This window comes from Myotis yumanensis, unplaced genomic scaffold (assembly GCF_028538775.1).
Source record: "Myotis yumanensis isolate MYYU_CA2020_CCGP unplaced genomic scaffold, mMyoYum1.0.hap1 SCAF_23, whole genome shotgun sequence".
Taxonomy (NCBI): Eukaryota; Metazoa; Chordata; class Mammalia; order Chiroptera; family Vespertilionidae; genus Myotis; species Myotis yumanensis.
In genome coordinates this window covers 9,936,745-9,963,784 of record NW_027223774.1, presented here as the reverse complement: position 1 = coordinate 9,963,784, position 27,040 = coordinate 9,936,745, and the positions used below count along the sequence as shown (strand labels likewise).

General features: G+C 59.0%; 3 protein-coding genes and 1 long non-coding RNA gene across 10 annotated transcripts; 2 read left to right on the top strand and 2 right to left on the bottom strand.

The window, feature by feature from the left end:
* Nucleotides 1-91: 91 nt before the first annotated feature.
* SPHK2 (sphingosine kinase 2) lies at nt 92-9,947 on the top strand. 5 transcript variants are annotated; one of them, XM_070402175.1, is made up of 7 exons: nt 92-588; nt 1,679-1,824; nt 5,405-5,879; nt 6,647-6,796; nt 6,899-6,993; nt 7,093-7,208; nt 7,597-9,254. In XM_070402175.1, exons 2-7 carry the CDS (start codon nt 1,792-1,794, stop codon nt 8,690-8,692), a joined length of 1,965 nt encoding a protein of 654 aa, XP_070258276.1. In that variant the 5' UTR covers nt 92-588; nt 1,679-1,791; the 3' UTR covers nt 8,693-9,254. The 5 variants fall into 5 exon arrangements, with proteins under 5 accessions (XP_070258276.1, XP_070258277.1, XP_070258278.1 ...); XM_070402176.1 differs by lacking the exon at nt 92-588 and adding an exon at nt 603-633; XM_070402177.1 differs by lacking the exon at nt 92-588 and adding an exon at nt 9,828-9,947 and having other exon boundaries at nt 1,006-1,824; nt 7,597-8,645.
* Nucleotides 9,431-14,879, bottom strand: DBP (D-box binding PAR bZIP transcription factor). Of its 2 annotated transcripts, XM_070402183.1 has the most exons (4): nt 14,660-14,879; nt 13,297-13,701; nt 11,486-11,697; nt 9,431-9,932 (listed from the first exon to the last, which is right to left on the bottom strand). In XM_070402183.1, exons 1-4 carry the CDS (start codon nt 14,796-14,798, stop codon nt 9,717-9,719), a joined length of 972 nt encoding a protein of 323 aa, XP_070258284.1. In that variant the 5' UTR covers nt 14,799-14,879; the 3' UTR covers nt 9,431-9,716. The 2 variants fall into 2 exon arrangements, with proteins under 2 accessions (XP_070258284.1, XP_070258283.1); XM_070402182.1 differs by lacking the exon at nt 14,660-14,879 and having other exon boundaries at nt 13,297-14,129.
* Nucleotides 14,880-15,831: 952 nt separating this feature from the next.
* On the bottom strand, nt 15,832-21,572 carry CA11 (carbonic anhydrase 11). 2 transcript variants are annotated; one of them, XM_070402181.1, is made up of 9 exons: nt 21,096-21,572; nt 20,928-21,002; nt 19,823-19,935; nt 18,152-18,337; nt 17,858-17,953; nt 17,602-17,674; nt 17,127-17,281; nt 16,753-16,918; nt 15,832-15,960 (listed from the first exon to the last, which is right to left on the bottom strand). In XM_070402181.1, exons 1-9 carry the CDS (start codon nt 21,493-21,495, stop codon nt 15,935-15,937), a joined length of 1,290 nt encoding a protein of 429 aa, XP_070258282.1. In that variant the 5' UTR covers nt 21,496-21,572; the 3' UTR covers nt 15,832-15,934. The 2 variants fall into 2 exon arrangements, with proteins under 2 accessions (XP_070258282.1, XP_070258281.1); XM_070402180.1 differs by having other exon boundaries at nt 19,823-19,965; nt 21,096-21,570.
* Nucleotides 21,299-25,164, top strand: LOC138999953 (uncharacterized). Its single transcript, XR_011469484.1, has 3 exons — nt 21,299-21,827; nt 24,053-24,231; nt 25,002-25,164. It is a non-coding gene; the product is annotated as an uncharacterized lncRNA (long non-coding RNA).
* The last annotated feature ends 1,876 nt before the right edge of the window (nt 25,165-27,040 follow it).

The following is a 27,040-nucleotide window of genomic DNA, read 5'->3' as shown; positions in this document are numbered from 1 at the left end:
GGAGATCGGGGTTTCTCTATGGTGAATCGGACTGACGGCTAGATGGGCGTTTCCGGAATAAGGGGGGACGGGACAACCAAAGAGGAAAAAGGGCCAGCACGTCGGGGGCTCTCTAGCCCTACCCAGACCCTGGTCTCGATGCTCTTCCGGAAGAAAGGGATCTGGGAGCGAGACAGATGTCGCGCGCGGACCTGGGAGGACTGGTCGCGCCGGGACTCTCTGGCCCGAAGCCGACAACCTCTCTGTGACTTCAGGAAGACTGGGCAGGAAGAATGTTGGCGAGGAGGAGGCGGGGCAGGAGGGGCTGGTCTAGACCGCGGGGAAACCTCTGACTCCGCGCTCGGGTCATTTCCTTATCAGACTGTCTTATCTGGTGTTGTGCTTCCAGGCGCGGCCGCAGCTTGGGAAGTCCTGCTGGAGGTCTAACCCGAGATCTTCCTTGCTGCAGCCCAGCCTGCATTTTTACCTTTTAGGTTTCGCTGCTCCCTCTGCCCCCAGAGGGCCCTTCCCTGATCCCTCTGCAGCCTCTACCACCGGGGGGGCGGCTTTTCTCAGCCAGAGAGATTCAAATGGCCCAGCGGGTTCGTGGTGAGGGATGCGCACGGTGCTGGAGCGCAGAGGAGGCCGACTGAGGTCTCGGGCTTGGGGGTGGGGTAGAGAGCGGGGATGGGCCAAAAAATTTCTGAGCGGGGAGGAGAGACTTAACAGTGGTTCTCAACCTTCTGGCCCTTTAAATACAGTCCCTCACGTTGTGACCCAACCATAAAATTATTTTCGTTGCTACTTCCTAACTGTAATGTTGCTACTGTTATGAATCGTGTTGTAAATATCTGATATGCAGGATGGTCTTAGGCGACCCCTGTGAAAGGGTCGTTCGACCGCCAATGGGGTCGCGACCCACAGGTTGAGAACCGCTGGCTTAGAGGGAGACATTTAGAGGGGAGAAGGAAGAGACCCCCAGAAGGGTAGTTGACAAACACTGGCTTCGGGGGGTGGGGGGGGGGGTGAGGGGACTTAGAAAGAGGCGGGAAAAGGAGATCCAGGGAGGAGCAGAGACATAGGAATATTAAAATTCCAATAACAGTGTGATTTGGGGCAACTCATTTAACTTCTCTGTGCCTGACTTCCCTTATCTACAAAGAGGGGATGACCATAGGCCTGGCACATAGGATATTCTCCTGTTATATAAGTTAGTAAAAATGCATGGGACAATGCTTCCCACATAAGAAATGCTCAATAAAAATTAGGCCCTGGCCAGTTTGCCTCAGTGGTTAGAACGTCAGCACAAGGACCAAAGGGTGGCAGATGCGATTCTCGGTCAAGGGCACATACCTGGGTGGCAGGTTCAATCCCCAGGCCCTGGTTCGGGCGCAAGTGGGAGGCAACCAATTGATGTGTCTTTCTAGTATTCATGTTTTTCTCTCTCCCTTCCTCCCTCTCACTCTCTCTAAAAAAATCAGTGGGAAAAAATAGCCTCAGGTGAGGATTAAAAAAAAATAATTAGGCTCCACCCCTATTTATTGATTGGCCCAGACATGATGAACTGGTTGGGGCAGTGAAAAAGTTGACCTCTTCTCTGTTTCTCCCTTTTCAGAAAGGCCCTGGGCTTCAAACCCATCCAGCCTGGCCTCCTGTAGTCCGCCCTTGATACTCCTACTTATTCACTTCTCCTCCACAGCGCCCAAGGCCGGGCTGAACCATGAGGCCTGACTCCTTACGGTACCACCCTCCCATGGCCTCCCACGCAGGCCCAGCGTCCTGTTGATAACACAGCAGACGGCTGGCAGGTGAATGGACATCTCGAAGCAGAGGAGCGTGGACCAGGTAAGGGTCTGTCTGCAGTCAAGGTCACCGTACCAGGGGGCAGTTCCCTCTTCCTCCTTGTCCCTCCCTGTGCCCTCATCTCTGTAACTTGGTCTCTGTCTTTGAGTCCCAGCCCCTTTGGTCCGTGTGTCTGCCTTTCTCCCTGGGCCCCAAGCTCAAGTGCTTGTTCCCTGTCTCTCCGTCTTCCTGGGCTTCTGTTCCTCTCTCTCTGGGTCATCCTTTGGCAGGCACGTATATTACCTGGTGCGGTTGCTACCCTGGGTTGAACACAAGGTACATTGTGGGCAATAAGTGAATTCCTTCCTCCGTTCATCTCTTTCTAGAGAGCAAGCTCCGCCCCTCCCTCCTTTAGCAGGTGCCTTTCTCTCTACAATTCTGTCTGTTTCTACATCTCCCGATATTATTCTTGCCTTGATTTCTTTCACCTTCACTAGATCTTTGCCTCTCTCTGTTTCTGTCAACATCTTTGCTTTCTGTCTCTTGGTCTTGGTTCCTCTCAGTCTCTGAGCCTTCAATATTCTCTCCCCTGGCCCTAGCGAGTTTGGCTCAGTGGCTCGAGGGTCGGCCAGTGGACTGAAGGGTCCTGGGTTCGATTCCCGGTCAGGGCACACGCCCAGGTTTCGGGCTTGATCCCCAGTGGGGGGCCTGCAGGAAGCAGCCCATCAATGATTCTCTCTCATTGATGTTTCTATCTCTGTCCCTCTGCCTTCCTCTCTGAAACCAATAAAAACATTTTTTAAAAAAATATTCCCTTCCTGTGCACCCCTGACCTAGTGGTCTCACAGGCACTGTATCTCCCATCTTCCTTCCGTGTCTCTGTCTTGTCACGTAACTGAGTCACTCACTAGGCGGAAGTTTATGTTATGCGCCACTCTGGTTCGGGCCCAAGGTAAATAGTTTGTGACATTTTAAAAAGTTGACATACAGTATTACGTTAGTTCCAGGTGCACATATTACAAAATGACCACCCGACCAGTTACAACCTGTCACCCCTACAGAGTTAATACAATATGTGACTATAGTCCCCATGCTATACAATACATCCCGATGGCTTATTAATAATTTGTGAATTAAAGAGCCTCTCCTCCCTGGTTTTCATTCCAGAAGTGTCAGTCCTAATCTCTCTCTCTCTCTCTCTGTCATTTTCTGGGTTTTCTTTTTTTAAAAAATATATTTTATTGATTTTTTTACAGAGAGGAAGGGAGAGGGATAGAGAGTTAGAAACATCGATGAGAGAGAAACATCGATCAGCTGCCTCCTGCACGCCCCCTACTGGGGATGTGCCCGCAACCAAGGTACCTGCCCTTGACCGGAATTGAACCGGGACCCTTCAGTCCGCAGGCCGATGCTCTATCCGCTGAGCCAAACTGGTTAGGGCTTCTGGGTTTTCTTGAGTCCTAACCTTGCACATTCTTAATTCTACTGAATTTGTCTCTTTGTTTATCTCTCTGCGTCCGCCTGACTCTATCTTTTTTTAAAAAAGTATATTTTTATTGATTTCAGAGAGGAAAGGAGAAGGAGAGATAGCAACATCAGTGATGACAGAGAATCATTGATCAGCTGCCTCCTGCAGGCCCCCTACTGGGGACTGAGCCCCACAACCCGGGCATGTACCCTTGGCCGGTATCGAACCCGGGACCCTGCAGCCCGCAGGCCGGCGCTCTATCCACGGGGCCACACCGGCCAGGACTGACTATCTTAAGAAGAGACAACACTCTCTCTCCAAGTCCGCCATGGCCTCGCACATGCTTCTCTGGGTCTCTTACTAATGCCCTTTGCGTACCTCTGGGTCTTTGTTGCCCGTCCCTCTATCTGCCTCTAAAGACCTCCCTCCAGGCCCCTCCTCTCTCATAAATCCCATGGATGGACCGGCCCATGTGCCCTCAACAAACATGGCGCCTGGTCCCTGGCGGTGGAGTCGTGACAGCGGCGGGGTGCGCCAGTGCCCTCAACTACAATGGCAGCGGGTCTCGCGAGTGCTCCGCCTCTCATCGCTGGGCCCGCCCCCCACGTCCCCTCATTGGTGCATCTCAGGCTAGCCGCACGGCCATTGGCTGAGCGGAGCCACACTCCCAGTCCCCCCACACACCCCAGGGTCAGATGGGGGCGGTGGGTGCTGACTGGAGGGGCAGCTTGGAGGAGGACCAGGCTTGGGAGGAGGCTGCGGGGGTCCGTGCAGGGCCCCGAGTCTGGGGGGCCGCGGGACCAAGAGGAACGGAGAGACGCAGGCCCGGGACTGGGGTACCAGGGCTGTGGGATGGAGATGGACAAGCAGAACCAGGGCTGAAGGATCCAGGAATGGAAATCCAGGTCTGGGACCGGGTGGTGGAAATCGGGGAGGGGCATGGGGGAGAGGAGACCCCCCCGGACACGGGGAACCGGAGACAAAGACTCAGGCTTATGGATTGGGAGACCTATGGATAGAGACCCAGGCCCGGGTCTGGGGTACCGGGGGGTGGGGAGAATGGAAACCAGGCCAGAGACCTGCGGAGTAGAGATAGGGGACTCGGACCCAGGACTGGGGGAGATCTAGGGCTCTGCCTGCACCTGAATTGGGTTGGGGTGAGGGAGCCTGAGGGAGCTGCCAGGGCAGGGGGCAGAGGTGACTCCCTAGGGTGAGGCCACAGATGGGGTGTGTCTGGGGCAGGACTGGAAGGTGGCTGGGTGGGCGGGGCAGAGGGGAACAAAGGTGAGTAAGGAGGCGGAAACGGCAGAAGCCTGGCAGAGGGCAGGGGGAGAGCCTCTAGGGAGGGGACCTCAGGCCTGGCTCCGGGTCCCTCCCTGCAGAACAGGCCGCCAGATGCCCAGGTCAGTGCTCAGGGCCCAGCTCTGAAACCCTGTCCCTTGCAGGTGCCTGCATGTGGCTCCTCTGGCTCTCAGACTCCTTAGTCCCTCTGCTGCACATCCCTTTCTCATTCTTTGCTGGTGTCTGCATCTTCTACCTCCTGCCTCTGTCTTCTCTTTTCTCCCCCTTGTCTTTTCGACCCTACGCTCTCATGTCTTGCATCAGCCTGGTTTCATTTCATTAAGCTGTCTGTCTCCTCTCAGCATTTCTCTGGCTCTCGGATCTCATCCCTCTTTTCCTTCATGTCCAGGTTACTTTCTCCATCTGGAGGTGACTGGTCTGTGGGTTTTGTTTTTCTCTGCCTCTGCATGTCCCTTTTTGCCTGATTTCCCCCAAAGCCCTTATCATCCAACACACTGTCTTTCTTTATCTTGTTTTTCTGTTTTCTGATTAAAACATAAACTTTATGAAGGCAGGGGGATTTGTCCATTTTGCTCCCTGCTGTGTTTGCTAGGCCTGGCACTGTGATTGGCACCTGGAGGGTACTGAATAATTATTTAGGGGATGAATGAATGAATGTTTGCATGCCGGGGTGTGGACCCTCCAGGATGCTGGCTTTCCTGTCCAACAGATACCTTCCCTGCTGCCACGGGGTCTCCCCACACTTGTCTGGGCCTGTCTGTCTGTGGTGCACCTGTGATTGTTCATCGTCTCTCCCTGTCCGCAGGCCCTGCCCATTTCCCTCCACCTGACGTGGGGGTCCTGGATTCTGACTCTTGTCCTTCTTTCCCGCAGACGCCAGACCAGGAGCTGAGCTGGAGCTGGGGCCACAGGCTTAGGACTGTCCAGGACAGGGCCGGAGCCATGGCCCCGCCACCGCTGTCACCCCTGGCCACCAGCACTCCACTCCTGCATGGCGAGTTTGGCTCCTACCCAGCCCGAGGCACACGCTTCGCCCTCACTCTCACACCACAGGCTCTGCACATCCAGCGGCTGCCCCCAAAGCCCGAAGCCAGGCCCCGGGGCGGCTTGGTCCTGCTGGCCGAGGTCTCGGGCTGTTGCACCCTGCGCAGCCGCAGCCCCTCTGACCCGGCGGCCTACCTCTGCATCTACACTTATCCTCGGGGCCGGCGTGGGGGCCGGCGCAGAGCCACACGTACCTTTGGGGCTGACGCGGCGGCCACCTATGAGGAGAACCGGGCCGAGGTCCAGCGCTGGGCCACTGTCCTCACGTGTCTGCTCCGTGGACTGCAGCTGCCTGGGAACGGGGGTGAGGTCCCGGGCAAGCTCGGAGTCTCTGCGCATCTCCCTCTGCGGGCATCTCTACTTTTCTGTGTGTCTGTGGAATGTCTGTGAGTCTGTAATGGAAGTGCTGCCGGACAGGCATAGGCGACAGGAGGAAAAGCACAGGCCGAGGGAAGTTATTTGTGTCTGCTGCTCTCTCGCTAGGTTTTGTCTCTTCCTTCCCCTTCCCTGGGTCCCGACCATGGGTGAGTCAGAGGCCGCCGGGCCGCTGAGAGCAGCAGACTGAGACGTGATCAGTCACCACCCAGGGCGCCCAGAGGTGGCAGCTAGAGCATTAGCCGAGGGGGGCCCAGAGGAGGCTTTCAGGCGGAGGACCCCCACCCGGGGGGCCTCAGTTGGCACAGGAAGGTCAAGGTTCAAGGGTCACCATCCGGTGGGACTTGGTCCTCCAGGGTCCTGCTGGCTGCCTGGGGGACGGTCCTAAGGGGTAGTGACAGTAATGGAGCCTCGCAGAGTGGAGCAACGTGATCTGGGATCTGGGTGTTGTTGGTGAGGAACGGAGCTCTCCTTCCTCCCACACGTGGGTCCAAAGGGCACTGGGATTAGACACCCAAGCCCTGTCTTTGTCTCAGAAGGGGGTGGCCTGGGCACGTGAAGCCTGGGAGGCAAAAAAAAAACGAGGCTCCGGTGCCAGCCCTCCAGCCGTCCACTGGGGGCTGTTTGCAGTTGCCGTTTCCGAGGTCAGGGGCCTGGGTCTCTGGCCTCTACCGACTCCTTCCCCTCTCTCTGCAGAAATCACCTCCCATCTCCTGCCAAGGCCACCCCGATTGCTTCTATTGGTCAATCCCTTTGGTGGGAGGGGCCTGGCCTGGCAGTTGTGTAAGAACCACGTGCTGCCCATGATCTCCGAAGCTGGGCTGTCCTTCAACCTCATCCAGACAGGTAAGGGTGGTGCCAGGACGGAAGGTGAGGGCGTGGGGCTGAACTCCCGAGTCCTGGGGGGGGGTGGGAGAGCCTGCCTCACCTCCTGGTTTCCCACATCAGAACGACAGAACCATGCTCGGGAGCTGGTCCAGGGACTGAGCCTGAGCGAGTGGGATGGCATCGTCACGGTGTCGGGAGATGGGCTGCTGTATGAGGTAGGGCAGGAGGCCTGGGCCCCGAGTCCTGGGGGGCGGGGGGGGGGGGACCGTGGAGGCCAGGAACAGTACCCAGGTGTCTGGTTTCCGGCCCTCCAGGTGCTGAATGGACTCCTCGATCGCCCCGACTGGGAAGAAGCTATGAAGACGCCCGTGGGCATCCTCCCCTGTGGCTCCGGCAACGCACTGGCGGGAGCCGTGAACCAGCACGGGGGGTAGGTGGGCTTTCCCTGCCTCCGGTGAGCCTGGGGGTACCCTGAAGGAGGGCTAACTGGGGCCGGGCACATCTTCCCCTCCCGCTGCCAGTGCACTGTCAGGTTCATCAGCCTGGCACGTTTGCGGGTCTTGTTCCCAGTATCCCTAGAGCCTAGAACTGTGCCTGGGTCACAGGTGACACTTAGTGAGTGCTTGTGGGATGGATGGAGAGGGAACCTGGCCCAGTAAGAAGAGTCCATCTGGAGGTGGCCAGATGCTGTGGGTGGGCCTGGGGACAGGGCCGGCCGGGCCCCCTTGCTGTCTGCCTGTCTCCTCCCCGCTCTGCACTCGGTCTCTCCCCCCACCCTGTTACTCCTTCTCACTGTCAATTCGTCTCTGGCTCTGAAGGTTTGAGCAGGCCCTGGGCATTGACCTGCTGCTCAATTGCTCTCTGCTGCTCTGCCGGGGTGGCTGCCGCCCGCTGGACCTCCTCTCTGTGACCCTGGCCTCAGGCTCCCGCTGTTTCTCCTTCCTGTCTGTGGCCTGGGGCTTCGTGTCAGACGTGGACATCCAGAGTGAGCGCTTCAGGGCCTTGGGCAGTGCCCGCTTCACACTGGGCACGGTGCTGGGCCTTGCCACGCTGCACACCTACCGTGGACGCATCTCCTACCTACCTGCCACCGTGGAGCCTGCCTCACCCGCCCCCGCCCATGGCCTGCCGCGTGCCAAATCAGAGCTGACCCTGGCCCCCGTCCCAGCTCGAACCGTGGCCCACTCACCCCTTCATCGCTCTGTGTCTGACCTGCCCCTGTCACTGCCTCAGCCTGCCCTGACCTCCCCTGACTCACCGGAACCACTTCCCGTCCTGTCACTCAATGGTGGAGGCCCCGAGCTGGCCAGGGACTGGGGCGGGGCTGGGGATCCTCCACTGTCCCCAGACCCACTGCTGCCCTCGCCCCCTGGCTCCCCCAGATCAGCTCTACTCTCACCCATCACAGAGGGGGCACCCGAAATGCCAGCATCCTCTGAGCTACTGCCTCCCACCCCTGATGGTGACCCGGTAGCCATCTCTACTGGAGGCCCACCAGACCATCTGCTTCCACCTCTGGGCACCCCACTACCCCCAGGTTGGGTAACGCTGGAGGGGGACTTTGTGCTCATGCTGGCCATCTCCCCCAGCCACCTGGGGGCTGACCTCTTGGCCGTCCCCAACGCGCGCTTTGATGACGGCCTGGTGCACCTGTGCTGGGTGCGCGGCGGCATCTCGCGAGCTGCGCTGCTGCGCCTTTTCCTGGCCATGGAGCGCGGGAGCCACTTCAGCCTGGGCTGCCCGCAGCTGGGCTATGCCGCAGCTCGTGCCTTTCGCCTCGAGCCGCTCACTCCTCGCGGGGTGCTCACGGTGGACGGGGAGCAGGTGGAGTACGGGCCTCTGCAGGCTCAGGTGCATCCGGGCCTAGGTACGCTACTCACTGGGCCTCCAGGCCGCCCTGGGCGAGAGCCCTGAACCTCGAAACTTGGAGCCTGCTACGGGCGGGGCCTACATTCCAAGGGGGCGGGGCCTTCGCTCGGGGCGGGGCCTGGCTGCTAGTTAGGTCGGAGGCCCCCACGTGCAGAGGAGTCCCTGTCTCAGGACTGTGCCCGCCTCCCGGGGACCAGTGGTGATGCTAGACGGTGGCCCGAATGCCAAGGGGTGAGGGCCATTAGGGTCGCAGGGAAGTGGGCCCGCCCGGGAGGGTAGTGCCTGGCCAATGAGGGCGCGGCTCAGTCCAGACCCTCGCTTCCAGCTGTTGGAAGACCGGGTCGGTTGGGGGCGGAGCCTCTCGTACCGCGTCCGGGCTGGCCCGTCAGGGCCCGGTCTCGCCCTGTCCACTCCGGTGCCTCCTTTGAACTGGCCAGGAGGGGCAGGTTCCCCTGGGCCAACGCTCACATTTGCACTAAGGTTCCGCCCCGTCCGCGCGGGCGGGAAGTTCATTTCTCATTTTCTGTCTCCTGTGCATCTCCAGACCCCAATCTTCAAAGCAATTGAAAAGGTCTATGCAATAAAGGCACTCGCTACATTCCTCTTAGACCCTCGCCCCTGCCTCCTTCCGGCAGCCCCGTGGGAGGGGTCAGAGTCGGCACTTGCAGCAGCTCCTGCCTTTCACGGCCCCGGAGCCCAGACGAACCCACAGACCCGCGGCCAGTGTGACCCCCTGGCCTGGCCCCGGGGCCAGGGAGCTGCCTCCTCCCCACGACAGCTGGCTCTGGGGTTATCAAGATTTATTCAGGATAGTGTTAACGGAGGCGGTGGGAGGGTGGGGTCCCCGACGTGCCGGAGGCACACACAGAGGACCCTCCCCGCCCCCGCGAGGGAGGGGGGGAGGCTCGCTTTTTCTTAAAAATATAAATGTATTTATCTGCATCATCACGTCCCTGGGGCACCCAGCTGGCCGGCCCGTGGACCACAGGATGGGGAGGAGAGGGGGTGTCAGGGCGCAAGTCTGAGTGAGGCGGCGGAGAGTTCCGCCGGGTCGGGGTGGGGCTTGGCCTCAGAGGGCTCCGTGCTGGGCCTGGTAGCGGGACAGCACGGCGCGGTAGTGGGACAGCTCCTGGCGCACGGCCACCACCTCCTGCCTCAGCAGGGCGTTCTCCTTCTCCAGGAAGGCCGCCCGCACCGATATCTGGTTCTCCTTAAGCCGCCGGGCGTCGCGGGACCGCTTGGCTGCCTCGTTATTCTTGTACCGCCGACTCCAATACTTCTCGTCCTGGGGGTGCAGAGGTGGAAAAGCACTGAGGTCCAGAGGGGCCCCCGGCCACAGCGGAAGAAGAAGGGAGGCGCAGCTTTGCTTGTTCCTTCAGGACCTGAGGGAACCTAAAGGAACTTCACGGCTGCTGCTTGCCCGGCAGTGGGATCTCAAGGACACCGGGTCTCCCCTGAGACGGGAATCCAAGGGTCTGCCCATCTCGGGCCCTGGTTGCTAAGGAGAGCGGGACCCTAGCAAAGGCTAGGGCATGAGAAGGCCTCCCACCCCCAACAACTGGGCCTCAAGTCTCCAGTGTGCAAAGCAGACGCCACCCTCCTCACTTGACAAAGGGCTAACAGTTAGCTCCTGGTTGCTAAGGATGCTTGTTCCCTAGCAACGGGGCTTTCAGGGTGTGAGATCCCGGTGAAAAGCACTGCCCTACACATCACCTTTCCAGATCCCGGTTGCTAAGGAAAGTCCAGCCGACCCAGTGCAGGGATTTGATAAAGTCCTCCCGGGTGCTGGTCCCTTTGGCCCTGGTTGCCAAGGCAACTTCATCCCTCATCCAACAAAAGTCAAGTCTAAGTGGTCCCAAAGACTGCAGCTGGTCTCTGAACTGGCCTTGAATAGAAATAAGCCAGGGAGTTGCCTTCCCCCCTCCCCCACCCAGCAGGTCCCAGTTGTGCCTTAGTGAAGGAGCTATGCTGAGCCCTCCCCACAAGACTATGCCCAGGGGTCTTCAGTCCTAGAATTGGGTTGCAAAGGCGAGCCCCTCCTCACTGCCAAGGAGCACCCAGAGTTCTGAAACATGCCCCCTGACCCCCCTTTAATTAAAGCCGAGTTCCTGCTTGCTAGGGCAAATCCAGTCCCTAGCAACAGGGCCCCGTGGCAGGAGAAACACTGCTCTAGATGGGGCTTGTGGGCCCGTCCTAGCTGCTTCGAACAGTGGTGTCTTACATGAAGGCAGGGCCAAGTCTTGTGGGAGAAGCCCAGGCACCTCCTGTTGGGGGAGACCCCAGAATCGCAAGAGACAGAATGCTAGAAAGATGAGTCACTGCCCAGAGCACCCAAATCGGAATGTGGTCCTCGGCTGACAATCAGAACCAGAGGCCTCTCGCCAATGAGGCAGCTCAGACCCAGGAAATGAGGCCTAGAGGGCTGACAAAGTCTGCATCCTAGGCAGATGCAATCACACCAAAAGGATGCCTCAAATCAGAGATCAAGAGACAAGCCCTCGCCTGGCTGGCTGATAACCCATCGCTGAAAAATGCTGTCCTCAGCAACTGAGCCCAGCAGCCTGCAGCCTGCCTGTCCCACCGAAAGGTCTGGGTCCAGCTGACAGGAGAAGCTCCAAATCTGTACAACTGGGTCCAGCAGGGCTGGCTATGTCCGTGTCCCATAATGACACCATCTTCATAAATCTCAAGCCCAACACTTTGCCCCCTTGCATCCCATGGCCAAGGAGGACTGGCCCTGGGCTGCAGGAGAACCTGAGAGTTAATCCTGCGTGTGAGGGACCCTGGCGGTGGGGGCTGTGCTGGCCGAGCCCGTGTCCTACATCCGGCAGTGCTCACCTTCTGCTCCTCTGGCACCTGGATCTTCCTCGCCTTCTTCATGATGGGCTGGGGCTTAAGTTCCTCCTCTGAGAATCGATGTCTCCGAGGGTCAAAGGTCTCGTGGCCGGGAATGCTTGACAGGGCTAAGTCAGCAGGGTCAGGTTCAAAGGTCATCAGCACCTCCACGGTATCTGGGTCCACAGGGCTGGGTGTGTCCCGAGAGGTCAGGCCTTTGGGAAATAAAATGTATCGCCTGAGTGTGTAGTGATTTTGGGAAGGAGGCTCCCAGACGCTACCCTCTACGCAGGTATCATATCCACCACAAGGAAGGCTACCATAGCTTGCCAGGGATCAACCCTAATATAAAATAAGAAGGTTCCCTAAGCCATAAGGAGGCTTAGAAATAATCAAACCAACTCCACCTTTACAAACAGGGAAACTGAGGCCCAATCGTTACTTAACTTGCCCTAAGTTATACTGGAGCCTGGGCTATTGCTGCTAAAACCTCAGGCCTTCAGAGTCCGTGTTAGTCTCTTCCCCATCGGCCAGCCTGAATCCTTCCCGAATCCCTGGCCAATGCCTAGACCTGTCCAGGAAAAATGGAATCCAAGGCACTTAAAAGACCTCAAGAGCCTCTCAAAGAACAATCAGCTCTCAGGCGTCAGGGAAGGAGAAAGGGCTCTGAGATCCCAGGAGGTTGGTTCAAGGGGGAGCAGGTGGCCTGCGCCTTTAAGAGCGAGCGAGCAGGGTCAGCCGAGGACACCGGTTCAGGGCCGAGTCACGTGCGGGCGCCTGCTTCCTCCGCACCCCGCCAGCCGCCGGGGCTCCCTCACGTTCCCCGAGCTCCGCCCCCTCGCGCGTGACCGCGCGTGCGCGGAGCAGGGAGGAGGTTAGGAGAGGACTCACGTGGCGCGGGAGTGTGCGGCTGGCAGGGGGCGGGCCCTGGCTCTGCCCGGAGGTTGGACCCGTGGCAGGTGTGTCCAGGATTCCCCGACCGACCGGCTGCCCGACCCTGGAGACCCCAAGATGCCAGAGGGAGCACCCCTTTCCTCTCGCTCCTTCGGGTCTCTCGGCTCGAACTTCTCAACCTCCGAGGATCCAGTCCCCCCTGCTCTCTGGGGAACACGGGAAAACCGGCCCCCTCGACCTTCTCCCCTGCGCCCTAATCCCCTCGCCACTGGGGCGCACACAATTCTGCAATCCTGCCCCCCCCCCTTTTCCAGGAATATGGGAAGCTCGGCTCTCGCCTCCATGGCGAATGAAGTTCCTTGGCCTTCTCCCCTCTGGAGTGCAGGACCCGGGGCCCTATGCCCTTTCCAATGGGGGGGGACCCCGAAACCAGGACTGACAGTCCCTTATGTGTAGGGAAACGAACTCTGTGCCCAGCCGGCGCCTTCTCCCCAGTAGAGGGTCTAGGTAGGAGTTAGGTCCTATCCCATGAGTTCCACCCATTCCGGGCCCGGAATATGGGGGTACAGTCCACTTCTCACTAAATAACTCCGGTGTTGTGGGCTCCCCAGTCCCGGCTCCACCTCTCCCCGCGTCCCACAGAGAAATCCACACTATCGCCCCACTGGGCAGACTTCCTGGAATTTGGGGTCCCAAGTCCCTCCTCTCTTATGGGTCCCGGAGACCCAGCCCTTGACCCCGTAGGGGACACAAAATCCGACTCATCTCCCCGCATCTCTCAACTAGGGGGCCCCGAACCCAGGAGTGCGGCCCGGGTCCCACCGACCCGCGCCGGGTGCCCACAGCCCCGCCCCCTGCCGACAAGCCCCGCCCCTGCCGGCGACGCCCCGCCCACCCAGGCCCCGCCCCCTCCGCTGCACCTGCGCGGTGGCCGCCGGCGGCCCCGAGGGCGGCCCGGGCGGGGGCGTGCCCCGGCGAGGAGCGAGGGGAAGCCGAGCCGCAGGAGCCGGGTCCGGGCGAGGGTGCGGGCGTGCGCACGGGCGAGGGTGCCGGCGACGGGCCGCCGTGGGGCGGCGGGCTGGGGGGGAGCCCGTGCTCCAGCAGGAAGGCGTCCAGGTCCACGTACTCCACGTCGCCGAACGGCAGCGTCCGCTCCCACAGCAGCGGCGCCAACAGACTCGGGCCCGGAGCGGCCGCTGGGCGCCCCCGGGGGGACCCGCCGCCCGCCGCCGCGGGGGCATCCGCCGGGCCCGCCGTCTCCAGGCCCGGCCCGGGAACTGTGGCTACGGGCAGAGCCGCCTTGCGCTCCTTTTCCTTCAGGAGACCTGGGGGCCAGGAAGACAGGGCAGGGTCGGGGGGAAGAGGAAGATAGGGATGCAGAAGAGACCCCGCGTCAGAGACAAACACGACCGAGATCCAGAGAAAGGGGGGACAGACGGGGTTGCAGAGAGACCGGAGAGGGAGGGCACGGACCCAGAAAGAGGCGGGGACAGAGACCCAGAGAGGGACAGAGACCCACAGGGAAAGGTCAGGGACGGGGGCCGCAGGTACACAGGGGGGGGGGGGGGGACAGAGATCGAGAGAGGGATAGAAACTCAGAAAGAGGGGGGACAGGGACCCAGAGATGCAGAGAGAGATGGGGACAGAGACCCGGTAAGGGGCAGACATAGAAGAGTGACGGAAGTTCCGACAGAGGTAGGGGAGGGTTGGGCAGGTGAGAGAAGAAAGACAGCTCTGTGATTCCTCTGTAACCTACCCGCCCCCCCGCCCTGTACCCCCTCTCCCTACCCCCACACTCCGCAAGGGACAGGAAGGGGCTCTATTCCTGGGGCACATTCCTCATCCCTAGGCTCCATGTGACCCCGGGAGGCCCCGCCCAAGCCCGTGTCACTACCGTGTGAGCATCAGACACACCCCCTCTCTCCTCCCTGGACCTCAGGGGTCCAGACTCTCGGAACCAAAAGGAAGAAGGGATTAGGGCCTAGATTCCTGGGCCCTCCGGGAGGAGGACACTAGGGGTGGGGGTTGCGGGGGAGGCCTAGACTCCTGGGTCCTCGCGGTAGACAGGCTTGGGAGCCGGTACTTTTGGGTCGCGGATCCTGAAAGATCCGAGGACCTAAACACCTTAAGTGAAATGGGTAAAGGTTGGGAGGATGGATTCCCCGCACGGAGAAGGTAGCTGTGGACCCCGCCCCCCCCACCTCCCCCCCCCCCGTCCCCCAGCACCTGAGTCCCTAAGGGAGTAGGGTGTCTGAGTTGGGCGAGGTGGGGGCTAGAACTCACAGCTGGCTGGTTCTTTGGGCTTGCTGGTCCCTTGCAGAAGGCTCCGCAGCCCAAGCAGCGCTCCCCCGCCCGGGGGGGCCCCGGCCGGGCCGCCCAGCAGCAGGGGGGCCGGGGTCCTGTCGCTCACGGGCCGCGCCATCGCCGGGCACCTGCCCGCAGGCTTACGGGCTCATGGAGAGGTGAAGAGCTGGCCTGCCGTCAGCGGTACAGTCCTTTGGTTCGGGCGAGTGTCTTGCCCAGGGGCGGGCGAGCGTAGCTTGCAAGATTCCAGTATCCAGAACAGTGCAAATCCTAGGAGCGACGGGGATTTGCAGTCCTCGCTGCAGAAACGTGCAACTCTAGAGGGTCCCGGGAGACCATGCAGTCTGGGTGAGGGGAGGATCAAATCCGACGGCCAGCTCTTTGCAACGGAGGGCTGAAGGGGACTCAAGGCGCTCCTTCTACAAGGTGGGCGAGCCTGGCTCTTGCAAAATCTGCAGCTCTCTCAACGGAAGGCGCTTTGCAATCTGCACCAAGAGGTGAGCGCAGAGGGGCGGGGGAGGGGGCAGGAGGAGGCGGCAGCCTTGAGGCGTGGCCAAAGCAAACTTCTTTCGCGGAAAAAAAAAAAAAAAAAAAATGCCAAACCAAAACACCCGACGCCACAGCGAGCACCCCTCCTCTCGGCCCCCGCCCGCGCCGGCTCAGCCCCGCCCGTCTCTGGGGCCATGCACCCCAGCCGCGTGCCTCCCTCGGGCTGAAAGCGCGGGCCAATCGCGTCCCTACCCCTCGGCACGCTCAGCCAATGGGAGCCGTGGCTCCGCCAAGGCCCGGGATACGGGAGGGGCCCGGGGCGTGAAGTTGCCCCGCCTTTTCGTGGGAGGCGGGACCCTGACCTACATTTGGCCAATGGGAGACGGCGCTGGGGGCGGGACCGTGACCCAGTTCGAGCCAATGAGGCAGGCGGGAGGAGGAAGCACATGGCTCTGCGCGTGCTGCCTGACCCGCGGAGTGGGTAAGGGGTGGGGGCAGGTGGGAGAGGCGCCGCTTAATGGAGCCGCGTATCCAAACGATTGTTTTGGGAGTTAGGAAGTCAAAGACCCCAATAGCGGGGTTCAGGAAGACGGGAGATGGGTTTCTAGAAGAAGGGGGCTATTCTCCAATCCCCGGCCGCGCCTCGAATCAGACCACTGAGAAACAGGAAGTATTCTGTCCCTTTAATAGCTTTGTTTTGGGGGTGACTCCCCTCCCTTCTTGGGTAGGGTTGGGGAGGGCAGGCGCAATCCTCGGTGGGGAGCCTCAGCGACCGTGGGGGGCACCATCCACTGCAAGACAGACGATACCGATGGAGGACGTTAGTTGCGGACACAGTCGCCTGGGCTGTGCAGGGGGCGGGGCCGGGGCCGGTCGGGCTCTACCACCGGGAGGCTGGGAAGCGGGGACCGGAATGTACCAGGTGGAGAAGCTGGTAGACATGGCCCGGCAGTCGGCGGAGCCGCAGCGAGGCGGCAGGAGGGTGGCATGGGGACGCTCAGTGTCAGCATCATGCTGAACTACCAGAAGGTATTCCTGAAGGGGGGGCGGGGGGGAGCCCCTGGACTGTACCACGTTGAGAAGCCAGAGAGGTGGCCGTTTAGATCTCAGGGCTGGAGGGAGCGGAGGAAGTCGGAAGGGAAGGGGATTGAACCATATTGATTCTCAGGAAAGGGCGGGGGGAGCGGCTGTCAGATTATGGAACAGCATAGGGTTTACACCACGTGGGAACCGGAAATGGATCCGGATTCCACCGCTTTGGAAGAGGAACCCACAGACCCATAGGTAACCGTACCACAAAGAAGCCAGGGGTGTCGGGTTATATACCAAGTTGCACGTTACAAGCAGTGGAGAGGAAAGACAAATCATGGACCAGCAATGGTCTATGGTAGGGAGGTGGACTGTAGCACGTGGACACATAGGGAGGAGGGAGTAAGAGCGAGCGAGAACTCAGGAGGCTGGACCATACGGAAGCAGCAAAGGAGGGTAGGACTTTATCATATTGACACACCGTAGGGAGACACATAGGCGGGTTAGACCAAGACGTGGTGGTGGTGGTGGTGGGGGTGCAGATTGGTCCATACCATGCAGGCGGTAGTTGGGGCCTCGGCAGCGCCTCTCGGGGTGCCGGGGGTCCCTGTTGCCCCTCAAGGCCCTATGGGCCAAGGGCTGCAGGGGCCGGCCGTTACCGCTGAGGCTCTGGAAGATCTGGGATGGAGGATTCTGGCTCAGGAGTCTCAGGGAGTGCATCTGCCAAGAGAGGGGAGAGGAGTAGGAAACAGGGAGTGAATCTACGGGGGGGGGGGTCCTGGTGACGTCACAGGGAAAGCCCCGCCCCTGGGAGCCGATTGATCGGAGGGGCCTTGCTCAGCTCCACCCCAGCCCCAAGTGTCATCTGACCCTCTGACCCCCTGGAGTTTCCAGTCAACCTCGGGAAGGAGGGTGGCTAGAGGGTCACCTGGAGGGACGTGATATTCAAGACCCGGTCAATGAGGATCCAGGTGACAGTCTCGGAGCAGGGTGGGGTGCTGAGAGAGCCCTGATAGGTGATGAAGCCGAAGGATTCCGGGAACAGGAGCTCCAGGCTCAGGTCTTGGAGAAAGTAGGCATCATCTGCGGGCATATTGTGCTGGAGTGAGGAAGGGTTCCCCAGCCCTGGCTGGTTTGGCTCAGTGGATAGAGCGCCGGCCTGCGGACTGAGGGGTCCCGGGTTCGATTCTGGTCGGGGCCACATGCCTGGGTTGCAAGCTGGATCCCCAGAGAGAGGGTGGGGGAGGCAGCTGATCGATGATTCTCTCTCATCATTGATGTTTCTATCTCTCTCTCCCTTTCCCTTCCCCTCTGAAATCAATAAAAATATTTTTTTTTAAAAAGGGTTCCCCACTTGAGCTCCCCCTCATGTGCACACCCCCACTAAAGCACCACGGACTTACTCTTGTAGGAGATTCGGGTGATGGTATCACGGTTAAGGAGGCGGCTGAGGAATGGGTTTGAGCTGCCAGCCACCTGTGTGAGGGTACGTGCGGTGAGGAGGTAGGAACCCAGAAGTCCAAGCCCTCCAGCCCTTCCTCCCCCAATACCCAGGAGTCTGGGCCTCTCAGCCTCCCTCTTCCTCAGACCCCAGATTCCAGGTGTCCAGCCCCTTCCTCCCTCTCTCCCTCCCTCCCTCCGAATCTTGCCTGGACTCACATTGACAAAGAGGCTGAGAATGGCCAAGCCATTGGGGCCCCGGGAGGCAGCACTGAGGTTCCCATAAAGTTCTTGGTTGAAGTGGATGAGCTGCACCTGGGAGGGCAACACAGGGAGTGGGCTTCCCCAGCAGAAGGAGGAGAGAATGGGTGCAGCTCTGGGCCTTTGGGGGGTCCCAAGTCAGGTTAAGGATTAGTGCAGGGGGGCAGTTCTATAGGGAGGATGTGGTGAGGCAAGAAGAGGGTGAGGGTGACTCAGGGCAAGGATCAAGGGTCAGAGGTCGGTGGCCGGCACCTCAGCAGAGAAGCCCTGGTGGTTGATCTGGTGTTCAGAGCCTGCTCCATCACGTGCTCCAAATAGCAGCCGCAGTTCACTGAGTCGGTGGCTATAAAGGAGGGGACCCCCAGACACATTGACCACGGGCCGGGGTGCAGGCAGGAAGGACACGTGGCGACCGGTGTTGTACAGGGTTCCCCGGAGCTGTGGGAGAGACGGAAGACGACATGGGACACAGAGAGATCTCTTTTCCCCCATTTCCGCTCCTACATTTCCTGCTTCCAACAATCACTTAATCATTCAGCATAGTTTGAGCACCTACGACTTTACAGGCTGTGTGCTGGTCCATGGTAGGTGCTCAGTGTTGGTGAATTTGCTTAATTAAATATTTATTGAGTCGCTACTGTGTGCCATGGATGCCAGGAAGAGAACGATGAACAAGTAGACAAAAACTCCCGGGGCCTCGTGGAGCTTATGTTCTGATTGGGCAGAGACAGACAACAAATACTGATTTCACATGAGTAACTGCTTAATTAATTACATCCTGTTCTCGTGCTGGGAAAGTATAATGGGAAATCTGGCCTAGATTGGCGTGGGGTGGGGGGGGGGCGGTGTCTGCTAAGGCTTCCATGAGGAGGTGATATTTGAATGGAGACCTGAAAAGTAAGTAGGGGTTCATTGCAAAGAGCAGGGAGAAGGGCGTTCCAGGAAGAGGGAACAGCAAGTGCAAAGACCCCGAGGTGGATTATTTTAGTGACAGCGAAGAGGCCGGTGGGACTAGAGCCATGAGCAAAGGAGAGAATGGTGATGAGAGCTAGATGCGGCATTTTGTATTTTTATTTAAACTATTGAAATATATACACACACACACACACACACACACACACACTTGGCACAGCGCCAGGCAAGTGATTGCGCTATTATTACTTATGCTGATAGAAGGATTTTGAACAGGGAAGGTATGATCTGGTTTGTGTTTTTAAACATCTCTCTAGCTGTGGGGTGGAGAATGGATTGCAGGAGGCGGAGAGGTAGGCCAGCAAGGAGGCCAGGGCACCAGTCCAGCTGCAAGACATTGGTGGGGGCAGTGGAGGCGACAAGAAGTGAAGAGCTTTGAATGCTATCCAGCAGGGAGACTGAAAGGATACAGCGGAAATGGGAATGAGGGAGAGAACAGGATGGGAAATGGCTCCGAGGCTTTTAGCTGGGGCAGGTGAGCAAAGGACAGTGCTGGCCTTTATAAGAAATGGTGTTGCAAAGTGGGCAAGAAGCAAGCATAGATTGCTGGGACAAGGCTGCCTGGGTCTGAATCCCAGCGCTGGCACTCTAGCTGTGTGACCTCGGGCAAATAACTTAACCTCTCTGTGCCTCAGTGTCTGCATCCGTAAAATAAGGATAACAGCACCTATATCATGGGGTTGCTGTGAGGATTAGAGGGTTTAACAGGCTTTTAAGACAATGCCTGGCACGGGAAACCTGTTTTACCGTTGCTCCTATAGAGATGGGGAGGCTAGTGAGCCCTGTGTGGGGAGAAGAGAACATGTGATCCATTTTAGGGTGGAAGGGGCCTCTCCGCCCAGCGTGCACCCCTTCTTCCACAAGGCCGGCCTCCCACCTCAGTGTCCCACCCCCGCCTCTGCGCACACCCACCGCAGTGGATTTGGCAGCCCCTCCCACCGGGCCCCTTACCTTCTCTCCCCCGGTGCTGAGCCTCAGTGGGGGCAGGAAGGGGTCATAAAGAACCCTCTTCAGCTCCACATCCACGGGGCTCTGCCGCTTCCCCACTGCACACAGACTCCAGGCTGCGTTCACCAGGCCCCAGAAGGGAGGCCCTGGGGGCAGGGGCAGAGGCAGGGCAGGGAGGAAAGGGAGTCAGAAATGGGGAGTGGATCCCAATGTTGGCATCTGCTGAGAAGGCCGTGGTCTGGGCTCCTGAATCCCAGGAGAGGAAGGCCTAGGAATCTGCACTCCTGGGTCTGAGGGAGGAGCTGGGATCCAGAATCCTGGGTCCTAGAAGAATCCTAGAGGAGTTTCTTAAGACCCTCTAAACAGTGGTTCTCAACCTTCCTAATGCCGCGACCCTTTGATACAGTTCCTCATGTTGTGGTGACCCCCAATTTCATTGTTACAAATTGAACATAATTAAAGCATAGTGATTAATCACAAAAACAATGTGTCATTATGTATGTGTTGGTCTTAGGCGACCCCTGTGAAAGGGTCATTCGACCCCCAAAGGGGTCTCGACCCACAGGTTGAGAACCGCTGCTCTAACACCTCCAATCCTCTCCTTGATCAAACCTATCTTAAATGAAGTCATTGGGAGAAGGAACTACAACTCCCAGCAGGCTCTAGGGCTGCCAGCCTATTCGTCCAATGCCGGACTGCCCCTGTGCCTATGGGAGTTGTAGTTCTTTCAGTCTCCCCTGCAGCACAGCTGGGTAATAATGTACCGGGGAGAGGAGTTGCAAGAGAGGGCTGGACCCGGCAGGGGAGGGGGCCCACTGAACCTCTGATTGCCAGCGGGAGCCAGGACCTGCCTGCCTCTTTCCCTGCAAACACACACACAACACACACACACACTCTTCCACCCCCACACGCTCTCCTTCCACTCACTCCCACTCACTACTTGAAATGCGCATGTATAATGTCCCATGGTGAGCCACTGGGGTTCAGAGGCTGGGCTGGACTCCTGGGGGAGGCAGGGAGGGGCTGGGACTCCCAGGGAGGAGAGGGTTCCGGGACCCAGGAAGGAGGTGCCGCGGCCTGGACTGCTGGGCCCCCTCCCTGGCTGCACCTGGCACGAAGTTTCCCTGGAGATTCTCCTTGTAGCTCCACCAGTCCGCGGGGTCAGGTGCGGGTCCGATGTGAGCTGCGGAGAGAGCCGCCTGAACCCCTCTCCTTGGCACCCCCCGCCCCGCCCCGCCCCTCCCTTCGGGGCTCCTGCCCCGACCCCAGGCCTTACCTGCCGCCCCCAGTGCAGCCCAGAGTACCAGCGCTCGAGGGGCGCTCAGACTGGCTGCACCGCCCATCCCCGGGAGGCCTCGGGGCGACCCCTTCCCAGCGCCCGGCCCCTCTCTCGGCTCTTCCCTCTCTTCTCGGCGGGACCCTGTCCCTCCAGGACTTCCAGCCTTCCTCTTCTCCCCACAGGGAGTCCCGGACCCCCCAAATGCCAAGCCAGCCAGGGACGGAGGTCCCCCAACCCACTCCTCTGCTCCCCTCGGCGTCTCTCCTCCTTCCTCGCCTTCCCCCAGCCCTCCAGTCTCCTGCTGCCTCCTGATCTCTCTACCCCTCTCTCTGCCTTCTGCTTCTCCCCGAGGTTGCCTCTCGGTTGCTAATCCACACCCCCTCTTGGCTCTTTTCATGAAGCTCCCCCAGGCCACCTAACTCCATGTCCCCATCCTCCCCTCACCTTCTCCTCCTCCTCCTCCTCCCTCTCCCCTCCTCTGCTCCTGCCTCCTCTTCCCTTCGCTCCCTCTTCACCTCCTCTCTCCCCCCTGCAAGCTTCTCTCTCTCCCTCCTCCTCCTCCTCCTCCTCCTCTCCTGCCTCTTCTGTTTCTCTGTCTCTCTCTTCTCTCTTGTCCCTTCCTCCCTCCTCCCCCTCCCTTTCTCGGCGTTATTTAATTTTTTTTTTTTTTTTTTTTTTGTGGTTGTTGGGGGGCGGGTGCTCTCACAGCAGCGAACACGCCTCGGGCAGGTAGGGGTGTGTGTGTGTGTGTGTGTGTGTGTGTGTGTGTGTGTGTGTGAGTGTGTGATACGCCCAAGGGGCAGGGTGCCTCCAGGGTCGCTGGAGTCTTGGGGCGGGGGTGGAGGGGTGGGGGTGGCCCGGACACCTGGGGCCGGAGCTGGCCGTTCCCGTCCTCCGCAGAAGGGGGAAGGGGGGCGCTTAAGGTGGAGCTGGGAGAGGCCCCCCGTGGGCGTGCTCAGCGCCCTAGCCCCGGAGGATCGGGGTCCCCCGTTCTCGGAGACACCGGCTGGAGCCCGCACCCAGCGTCTGAGCCCCCGCCCTGTGCTCCCCTCCGGCCTCCGCCAGGGGCTGCCTTAACCCGGCCGGGGATCCCCTGGGAGACACTGGGGTGCGGTGAGGGCCGCTGACCAGGAGGGGGAGGCAGAGACCTGGAGAGGGAGAGGCGGGGAGGGGAGGGGAGGAGGAGGAGAAGGAGGAGGAGGAGGAGGAGGAGGAGGAGGAGGAGGAGGAGGAGGAGGAGCGCGGGAGGCCCGGGCGGGAGAGCCGGAGGGGAGGGGGCATGCGGAGGCTCCGGGAGGGAAGGGGAGCCCGAGATAGAGGCGGAGAGACGTGTCGGAGGGAGATGGCAGGCTAGATGGGGAGGGCGAGAGACAGGGACACACGCTGAGCGAGCGGAATAAAGATGGAGAGAGACAGAGACAGAGACACAGAATGAGGGGGGAAGAATGAGAGAGACCGATGGAGGCAAAGAAAAGACACAGACACAGAGACCTGGAGATACAGTTAGACAGAAGCAGAGAGACCCCCGGCGGGGCAGAGAGGGAAAAAACCAGCCGCCAGGCAGGAGCGGGGGGGGGGGGGGGGGGGGGGGCGGGGGGGAGACAGAAGCGGAAAAGAGATGGAGAGGCAGAGGGCACAGCAAGCACTGAAGAGAGACAGAGAAATAAAAACACCGCGGGCCAGGGCCAGGGCCAGGGGCCGGGAGGAGTGAGAGGCGGACACGCGCACGCACAACTGTACGGAGAGATATTCGTGCAGAGAAAGATCTCAACAGGGAGGACCGGGAGGCGGAGGCTGCGACCCAGAGAGAGGGAGTGAGGCCTGGAGACTGACCAACGGGCCTCAAGGGAGCCGAAGGAGGCATCAGAGATGGAGAATTGGAAATGGACGTTAAAAAAATTTAAAAAAAACAAAAAAAGAAATGGACGTTTAAGGGCCCAGAGGTGGAGGAGGCGGAGACACCCAGAAAGAGCAGAGATGGAGCGAGACAGAGAAAACACCAGGAAGAAAGGTGTATGTTAGTCATCCATGGTCACATAACAGATCACCCCCCAAATTTGCTGGCTTAAAGCAGCAAACTTTCGTGGTCTAACAGTTCCCGAGGGCTGGGAACCTGGGAGGAGTCTCGCCGGGTGGTCCTGGCCAGGGCCTCTCTGGAGAGTGCAGTTGGGCTGTGGGCTGGGCTGCAGGCGCCTGAAGGCCTCACTGGAGCTGGAAGGTCCACGTCCAAGCTCGTCCACACGGCCTGGGCCCCAGGCCTCAACTCCTTACAGGGGCCTTTCTATAGGGCTGCTTGAGTGTCCTCACCACAGGGCTGCCAGCTCCCCCAGGGTGAGCCATGGGGGGTGGGGGTGGGGGGGAGAGATGTTTTGTGTGACCTAATCTCCAAAGTCACACACAGCCCAGCCGGCGTGGCTCGGTGGTTGAGCATTGACCTATGAACCAGGAGGTCACGTTCGATGGTTTGATTCCTGGTCAGTGCACATGCCCGGGGTTGCAGGCTCCATCCCCAGTAGGGGGTGTGCAGGAGGCAGCCCATCAATGATCCTCTCTCATGCTTCTCTCCCTCTCCCTTCCTCTCTGAAACCAATAAAAATATGTTTTTTTTTAAAAAGTCTCCTTCATGGGAAACGAGTCACTGAGCCCCGCCCACACTCAGAAGGGAAGAGAGTAGACTCTTCTGGAAGGGAAGAGTCTAAAAATGCGTGGGCTTTTTAAAAAAAATATATATTTATTTTATTGATTTCAGAGAGGAAGCAAGAGGGAGAGAGAGGTAGAAACATCAATGATGAGAGAGAATCATTGATCGGCTCCCTCCTGCACACCCCCCAGTGGGGATGGAGCCCACAACCCGGGCATGTGCCCGGCCGGAATTGAACCTGGGACCCTTCAGTCCGCAGGCCGACACTCTATCCACTGAGCCAAACCGACTAGGGTTGTGTGGGCTTCTTTAGAGACCCTCATAGGTGGGGAGAGGAAGAGAGACAGAGCCATGGGCAGGGACAGTCCATTCAAGACCCGGAGGTTGGTGAGACAGGGACTCAGAAACGCAGAAATAAGTCCGAGAGACAGAAGGCGCTGTGGAGACGGGGAAAAGAGGCGAGACCAGAAAACCACAGTGATGACAATGACGGTAAGAACAGCGAGCACCTACTGCCTACCAGGCAACACTGAGCATTGCCCTGAGCCACTCCTGCAGTCCGCACAGCTGCCCATTTTGCAGATGAGGAAACCAAGTCATCGGTGACTTGCCGGGTTACACTTAGCAAGGGGCGGAGCAGGGAAGGAAAACGGGGGGGGAAAGAAGGATGGAGAGAATATGACGGAGACAGATGTGCAGAGAAGCGGGGGAAGTGGCAGAAAGAGACCCACAGAAGTCTCCACCAGAAAAAACGGCAGCCGCCCTGACCGAGTTTCCCAGATCCCGGGGCTGGGCCACGCACTCGGACGGACGCTTCATTTCAACCCTGAAAGCTGCCCGACGCGTTGGGGCTAGTATTAGCCCCATTATCCAGACAGGACACTGGGGCTCAGAGAGGGAAGTGACTTGAATGGGCAAACCCCCTCCCCCCAAAAGATACGTCCACCTATAACCTGTGAATGGACCTTATTTGGCAAAGGGTCTTTGCAGCTGTAATTAAGTTAATGACCTTGAGATGAGATCATCCTACATTACCCAGGTCCGTGGTCGGCAAACTGCGGCTCGCAAGCCACAGGCGGCTCTTTGGCCCCTTGAGTGTGGCTCTTCCTAAGCCTTAGGAGTACCCTAATTAAGTGAATAACAATGTACCTACCTATATAGTTTAAGTTTAAAAAATTTGGCTCTCAAAAGAAATGTCAATCATTGTCCTGTTGATATTTGGCTCTGTGGACTAATGAGTTTGCCGCCGACCACTGATCCAGGTGGACCCTGAATCCAGTCACAAGAGTCCTCCTGAGAGAAAGGCAGAGGGGATTGGAGACAGAGCCAGTGAAGTGAGGACGGTCTGGGTGATGCAGCCACAAGCCAAGGGACGCCGGGAGTCACCGGAAGCTGGGAGATGCGAGGAGGCCCATAGGGCCTTCGGACGGGCTCTGGCCCTGCCAACTCCTGGGTTTGGGACTTCTGGCCTCCAGGACTGTGAGAGAATAAATGTCTGTTATTTTAAGCGACACTGCTTGTGGTAGTTTTTTACAGCAGCTGACCCCAGCGATGGGAGAAAATAAGAAAAAATGGACTTTCTCAGAGGCAGAGACAATGAAGGAACCAGAGAGGAGAGGGAGAGACGGTGAACTGACAGTGCAGGAAAAACAGGGTCTGCCTACAATTCACTCCCCGTCCAGGCTCCCTCGCCCTCCAGTCTACCCTCCACAGACCCCAGAGTGCTCTTTTTGTTTTGTTTTTAATATACCTTTATTGATTTCAGAGAGGAAGAGAGAGAGAGAGAGAGAGAGAGAGAGAGAAACATCAATGATGAGAGAGAACCACCGATCGGCCGCCTGTCACATCACCCCCGCCTGGGGATCGAGCCTGCAACCCAGGCATGTGTCCTTGACCAGAATCGAATCGAACCCAGGACCCTTCAGTCCGCAGACCAATGCTCTATCCACTGAGCCAAACCAGCCAGGGCCAGAGTGGTCTTTATACATCTAGAGTTGAGCCTGCCTCTAACTAGTCATAGCTACCCCATAGCTCCAAGGGTGCTGGACAAAGTTCCCACCCTAAGCCTTTCTAAGCAAGGCCAAATCCTCCTCCTGTCCTTCAAGGCCTCCCTCAGACGTCACCTGCTCTGCGGGGAGTTCCCTGACCTCCATGCTGGGTTCGAGGCCTTCCCTGGGCTCTTCAGTGAGCTGATCCAGGTCAATGACTGTCCGTATCACTTTCTCACACAGCTGACTCTGCCCCTCCCCTGCTCAGAGACGCCCCATGGCTCCCCAGTGCCCCTGAGGAAAAGCCCAGGCCCCCAGCCTGGGCCTAGAGGCCCCCCTGATCTGGACACCTCCAATTCCCAGCCGCCTCATCTCTCCCCTTTTGCCACCCCAGGCCCCTTGACCTCGGAGCCTCCGCAGAAATGGTTGCCTCTAACTGCTCTTCCCAGTTCCCTGCTGGGCAAATGACTCCCAGACTTGGCTGCACCTGGGAGTCTGCCCTTGCAGGAAGCCACTGGCCATGCTGAGGTGGGCAGGGGCCTCCCCTGAGCTCAGCCCGCCACCTGTGCCACCTCCGTTACAGTGCACAGACAGGCTGGGCGCGGTGCCCGAGGGAATGGCCGGGCCGGAAGTGGGTCCCAGATGTGGATTTCACGCCTATTCGTCTCGGGTGCTGGGAACAAAGTTTGGGTCCCGAGGACCATATGGGGCTCGCCTGCTCCTCACTTTCATCTCCCACCTTCCCAGCCCCTGGGTGGGAGGCAGGAGGGCCAGGCTGTTCAGGCCTGGGTGGTTCCCACAGCCCCTCTTGGCCTCTTCCACCCTCTTCTTCTCCATCACGTTCTAGCCTCCTGAGCTCTCTTCTTCTGGGAGAGATGTGGCCACCGTGTGTTTAAATAATAACAACAAACTCAAATGGTCCTTACTCTGTACCAGGCACTGCTCTGAGCCCATGACGGACACTATTAACTCGTCTAACCCTCACAATACGCCCGTGGGTTGCTTCCTGTCATTATCACCATCATCGCCATTTTATAGATGAGCAAACTGAGGGGTGGGATTGGGACCCAGGCAGTCTGGCTCCAGGGTCTGTGATCTTCGTGGAAATGGCCTCTAGAGCAGGGCCACCCACAGGCCTTCCTGCGATGCTGGCAACGTCCTGCCTCGGCTCTGCCCAGCCCGCTAATCGCCAGCCACTTGGAATGTGGCGAATGCGACTGAGGAACTAAATTTTAAATTTTATTTCATTTTAGCTAAGTTAAATTGAAACGGGGCTACTGTGTTGGACAGCTCAGCTCTAGACAACTACGTTT

What these genes read in the sequence shown, in the direction of transcription:
- CA11 (XM_070402180.1), bottom strand. Translation starts at nt 21,495, where the DNA reads ATGAAAAGAGCCAAGAGGGGGTGTGGATTAGCAACCGAGAGGCAACCT. An exon ending in TCAGCACCGGGGGAGAGAAG is followed by an intron (nt 18,338 to 19,822) that starts GTAAGGGGCCCG and finishes TCTCTCCCACAG; the next exon opens with CTCCGGGGAACCCTGTACAA. An exon ending in CACCCGAATCTCCTACAAGA is followed by an intron (nt 17,282 to 17,601) that starts GTAAGTCCGTGG and finishes ATATGCCCGCAG; the next exon opens with ATGATGCCTACTTTCTCCAA.
- DBP (XM_070402182.1), bottom strand. Translation starts at nt 14,044, where the DNA reads ATGTCTGCCCCTTACCGGGTCTCTGTCCCCATCTCTCTCTGCATCTCT. An exon ending in CGCCGGCGGCCACCGCGCAG is followed by an intron (nt 11,698 to 13,296) that starts GTGCAGCGGAGG and finishes TATTTCCCAAAG; the next exon opens with GCCTGACCTCTCGGGACACA. An exon ending in AGGTGCCAGAGGAGCAGAAG is followed by an intron (nt 9,933 to 11,485) that starts GTGAGCACTGCC and finishes CTGCACCCCCAG; the next exon opens with GACGAGAAGTATTGGAGTCG.
- SPHK2 (XM_070402175.1), top strand. Translation starts at nt 1,792, where the DNA reads ATGGACATCTCGAAGCAGAGGAGCGTGGACCAG. An exon ending in GCAGCTGCCTGGGAACGGGG is followed by an intron (nt 5,880 to 6,646) that starts GTGAGGTCCCGG and finishes CTCTCTCTGCAG; the next exon opens with AAATCACCTCCCATCTCCTG. An exon ending in CTTCAACCTCATCCAGACAG is followed by an intron (nt 6,797 to 6,898) that starts GTAAGGGTGGTG and finishes TTCCCACATCAG; the next exon opens with AACGACAGAACCATGCTCGG.